Here is a 5,390-nt window from a genome sequence, read left to right on the forward strand (position 1 = left end):
GCTACAACGATTCTCCTGGGTTCCAATTCTGTTTAGGTTACTATGATATTGTTAAGGTTGAAACAGAGTGTCGAAAGAGTAATTAAGCTCCTTTACAACAAAGATTTTTGTTTAGTAGAATTTTAGAACAATTTTATAAGATATTTATTTGTTTTGTAATCATCTCAATGTCTCTAAGTTTTTCTTTTATAATCGCTAGCAAATTTAATTTTTTTTTTTTTTTTGAAAAGCTTCAATCCATTAAACTGCCAAATCGGCAAGAATAAGAGTTTGAAGAGCAGCAGGCGCTGTCCCTTCTACAAAATTACAACCTGACCAAAAACAAGAGTTGCGGGCAATGCAATGTGCAACTCTGTTAGCAGATCGCTTAACAAAACAAATTTTAACATTGACAAGAGAAAGTAAAAGAGTTTGACACTCAACAACCATTAAACCAAACACCGAAGGCATTCGAATAGAACTTTCCAACGCTTGGATCGAAAGTAGGCTATCGGATTCAATGACAACATCTTGAATACCTTTCCTCTTGACCCAACTGAGTGCTTCCTTAATCCCCATTATCTCGGCCAATTCCGGTTGAGTACCCCCAATTACATAGCTTGCAACAGCCTCAATCAACCGTCCACCATCATCACGAACAACAATACCTGAACCATAAGCATTTTCAGCAGCAAACACGGCCCCGTTGACATTAATCTTAAGCTTATTTGCATCCGGTTTTGACCAACGCTCGCTTCCTTCAAAAGTACCAGCAGGCACATGAAGGGGATCAAATTTCCTTGATTGAGCGTACTTCCATTGAGCAAGAATTAATCTCGCGGTACACACTACATCAGCTGCAGAACAGTTTTTTTGGTTCCAAACGACATCGTTGCGGGTCTTCCAAATAGACCAACACATCATAACTCCCTCCTCAATTATTTCTGGTTTTTGCCGACTGACTAGAGCAGTAAACCAGTCCACAAAGCTGGCATTCTGTGTTGGTGCACTTCCCCACCCAGACCGAATCCAACAGGAGGTACTGAAGTTGCAGAACAATAACACATGCTCAATTGTCTCTGCTGCATTGTTACAAAAAGGACACTCCAGCCCCACGAAAATATGTTTGGATTGTAACTGTGTTTTGGTTGGTAAGCACCCAGAGAGAGCCTTCCAAATTAGGTGAAGAACCTTAGGTAGAACTTTGATTTTCCAAAGGGTCTTCCAAGCTAAGTCCTCAGCTTCCAATCCCCACGCACCTTCAATTAATTGCTCATAATCTTGCTAAAATAGTTATTTCCACGGATATGACAACAATTTGGTGGCTAGAATTACCTCAGTTTATATAAGTTTTGACTTGTGTTTACCATATGCTTAATAAAGTATTTCATTATATTCAAATAATAATAATAAATGGAATATTTCTTGATTTTTTTTTTTTTTTTTGAAACCTAATGTTTCTTGAATTTAAATAATCAATAATTCACTACTTATATAACTTCTCTTTGTTGGTTTTGTGCTACATGTCCTTTCAGCCTTTACCAAATAGTTTTGAGACATATATGGCTTGTCTTATGTTTTTTTAAAACTAATGTGATGTTTTTTTTAGTTTTCTAAAAAAAAAAAAACTAATGGCTGGTATTGTATGTGTTGGTATAATGATAATTGTAATGAAATTTTTAATAAATTTTATTGTTTGGTTTGATTTTTAAATTTTTGTAATACATCTATTATACTATTTATATAAACAAGTATTACAAGTATTACACCATTTGTATAAAAATAAAATAATTTTATAATTTTATCAATAGAATTTAAAGTATAAATATTTTTATCAATAAGACTAATTCCTATTAACATTCTAAAAAGAAATCAAACATATATTGTTATAGCTTTGTTATTATATATATTACATTGGAAAGAACAAAAAAACCACCTTAATTTGTGTTTTCCTAGGCTTCTTGTGCTATTTAATTAACTTGTCTTTATCATAGTGTGGCTTGTCTTGTGCCTTAGGCTAAGTTTATTCTTTTTAAGTGTTTTTAGAAGAAGTTTCTTATCTTTATTGGTATGATGCTCAAGGAGAGACACTTGTTTCTATCATTTATATGAAAAATAAACTAGTGGAAATTTCCCTTCGTAGAGTTTCAAATGGATTTCAAAAATAATAAAAAGAAGACTTTCAAATGAGACAAGATATTATTTTAATTTTTTGGTTTCTAGTTATTATTATTTTTGAAAGGGATATTGGCGGCTAAACCCCCCAAACTTTTGGGTTTGTGACAGTTAACCACCAAAACTCAAATTTTGGCGGCTAAACTACCTGAACCCCACTTCCGTTTTGGTCCGCACTATTCCGTCACTTTGGCTCCGTTTAAAGGCAAAAATGGCTTACGTGGCACGATCCTTGTCAGCAACTCATGTCACATTGGCATTAAATCATGCCACCTTCCTAAAATAAACCAATATGACATAAGAAATTTAAAACTTAATTAAAAAATAAAATTAAAAGCAGAAATTTAATTAAAAACAGAACTAAACCTAGAAAAAAAAAAACAAAATTAAAAACCCAGAACAAAATTTAAATTAAAGAAAACTAAAAAATAAAAGGGAAATAAAATCAAAACAAAATTAAAAGTGGACAGAACTACACTTACACTTAACCCTTGTCCATTCGAACCCCTAACACAAAAAACCTCACCATCTCTTCCACCATTGTCGTCTGCAACAGTGGAAACCCAAACCCAGCCCCGAAGTAAGAAAACCCAGCCCCGAAGTAAGAAAACCCACCCCATTCAGGCGACGGTGTAAGGAGGCAAATCAGCAACAATGAAATACCGTAGGCGCAGTTCGCACGATCCCCCACATGGTAAGATTTCTAAACTTTTAAAATTTTAGGGTTTATGTTGAGTGTTTCTGGTTCACGTGTGGTTGAGCAGGGAAAATGGGTTTTTATAATGGGTTGGGATTAGGTTGTTAGGTCAAATAGTTAGATGGGTATTAAAGTGGCTTTGAATATTGAGTAAAAAACAAAGCTCTGAGGAAAAGAAGAATCTTTTCTCACTGTCGAGGGTTTTGTCTTGATCAGTGGGGTATCTTGATCAGTGGGGTATATGCTTTTGATATTTCACGTGGTTTACAGTTGACCAAAAGGAAATGGTTTGCACATGTGGGGTGGGTTTTGGTTTTTGTCTTTTTGTGCAGGGGCTAATTGTTTGGGGGGTTTAGCCGCACTTTCTTAACTTAACTTCCAATGTTTAGTTTAGGCTTTGTGCAGGGGCTATTTGTTGGTTTTGGTTTTTGTCTTTGTATTTCTGGTTCACTATAGCTTGTTGTGATTGTGGCAGTGAATGAAGAGGGTGAATTCACAGTGAAGCTTATACATGGGGGTTTATGGTTTTCCCCATTTGGAAATAGAAGATATGAGGGAGGGTGTTGGGAGTACTTTGATCATTGTAAAATTGAAGGTTTTACTAGACATGATTTGGAGGACATGGCAAGAAGCCTTGAATATAGGTTTCCTTTTGGTTTCCTTTACAAGCACCATGGGAAGCATTTAAACATGGGTTTCATGGTTGTAAACAATGCTTCAATTCAGCTCATGTTGGAGGATTTGACAGGTACAATTTTAAACTTTTTTGTACATATGTTAGTTGTTTGATGTCATAGGTTTTATTGTTGTCAAAGTTGATGACTTATGGTTGTTGTTGTTCTTTTTGGCAGCTAGAAATAATGCAGAGGCTAATGTGTATCTGGTGCTACCAGATCCACAGTTAGCAGTGGAATGGGAGGAGGATGCTGAAGCTGTTAAGATGCAGGAACCACAACAGTCTTCAAAAGTGGAGAAATGTGAAATTGAGGAGCTGCCTGAAGGGTGTACTGTTGTTGCTGATGTTGTTGTGAATCCCCCAGGCCATGTCAATGTAAATGACAAATTTTACAATTTCTTTGTCCACTGGGGTGAGTTTTTGGCAGCAGTTGCAACAGAGGAGGTGATTTCAGAAGAATTGTAAGAAGCAATTGAGATATGTTCCTCATCTGATGATTCAAATGAGGTGGTCTCAAATGAAGTGGACTCAAATGAGGTTGAAGAGGACTTTGATTATTTCAATCCTCCAGAGATGGAGGATTATATGGCCTGGGCAGAGGACTTGTCAGAAGGTGAAGGCAGTGACAGCCATCAAGCATCTGATCTCACCAAGGAACAGGTAACTTTGATAGAGTTACAATTTTCACTAAGTATTTCTGAGTTTTGAATTAGATATGTAATGTGTTAGTGATATTCATTGTTGTGAACATGACAGGAACCTCCAAAGGAATCTGATGCTCATGCAGAGCCAGATACACCTAATTCCCCTGAGGTTGTGGTCACTGGATTCAATGAAGTTGTAGAGCCAGATGCACCTAATTCCCCTGAGATTGTGGTCACTGGAGTCAATGAAGTTGCAGAAGACACTCCAAGGTCTAAGAGATTGAGACTTAGGAGGATGAGGAAAGCTCGGTCCCAACCCCAAACAGAAGCACAGCCCCAATCACAGCCCCAAACACAAGCACCTACTACCCCCCTGTTGCAGATGTCATTCATGACACTTTTCCTGAAACACAGCCTGACCCAAACACTGATTTTGAGATGGATTATCTTTCTCAACCCCTGCCTGAAACACAGCCCCAAACCCAACCCTAAACACAACCCCAAACAGAACCACAGCCCCAGTCACAGCCCCAAACCCAACCCCAAACAGAACCACAGCCCCAATCACAGCCCCAAACCCAACCCCAAACAGAACCACAGCCCCAAACACAGCCCCAAAGACAAACAACTGATGGTGACTTTGAATTTATAGAAGAAGAGTTCAATCCAGCCACACAAGGGGAAGTGGAAAGGGAACATGTTGGGACATCAGATCCAAACAGATGGTGGAACCAGGCAAGTGAGAATCCTATTGGCAATGATGATGGCAATGATGGGTTAGATTCAGGAGATGAACTACACAGTGTTCACAGTGATGATGAAGGAGGTGATCATACCTCGAGGTTGGAGTTCAATCCCCAAACCAAGAAAGATGACTTCAAGTTTGAGTTGAACATGGAGTTTGGTAGTATCGAAATATTGAGGGCTGCACTGAAGGAGCATTTCGTACATACAGACAGGGAATATATTCTAATTCACAATGATAGAGCTAAGTTCAGAGCTAAGTGCAGTGCAGAGGGGTGCCCATGGATTCTAAATGCACATGTCCAACCAGATGGAATGACATTCAAGATCACTACAATAACTGAAGGAGGGCACCACTGTGGCATGGTCTTGGAGAACAGGTACTTTTGCTATTTTAATGTTATTGATTGTTCATTAATTATAACTATTTTCATTCATACTGATTGTTCATTCATGGGTATTTTCAGGCTTATTG

General features: G+C 37.7%; 1 protein-coding gene across 1 annotated transcript; it reads right to left on the reverse strand.

Moving 5' to 3' along the window:
* Nucleotides 1-240: 240 nt before the first annotated feature.
* On the reverse strand, nt 241-2,695 carry LOC115711045 (uncharacterized). The gene is made up of 2 exons (XM_061112320.1): nt 2,681-2,695; nt 241-1,263 (listed from the first exon to the last, which is right to left on the reverse strand). Exons 1-2 carry the CDS (start codon nt 2,693-2,695, stop codon nt 241-243), a joined length of 1,038 nt encoding a protein of 345 aa, XP_060968303.1.
* Nucleotides 2,696-5,390: the final 2,695 nt, after the last annotated feature.

Source organism: Cannabis sativa, chromosome 3 (genome assembly GCF_029168945.1).
Source record: "Cannabis sativa cultivar Pink pepper isolate KNU-18-1 chromosome 3, ASM2916894v1, whole genome shotgun sequence".
Classification (NCBI taxonomy): Eukaryota; Viridiplantae; Streptophyta; class Magnoliopsida; order Rosales; family Cannabaceae; genus Cannabis; species Cannabis sativa.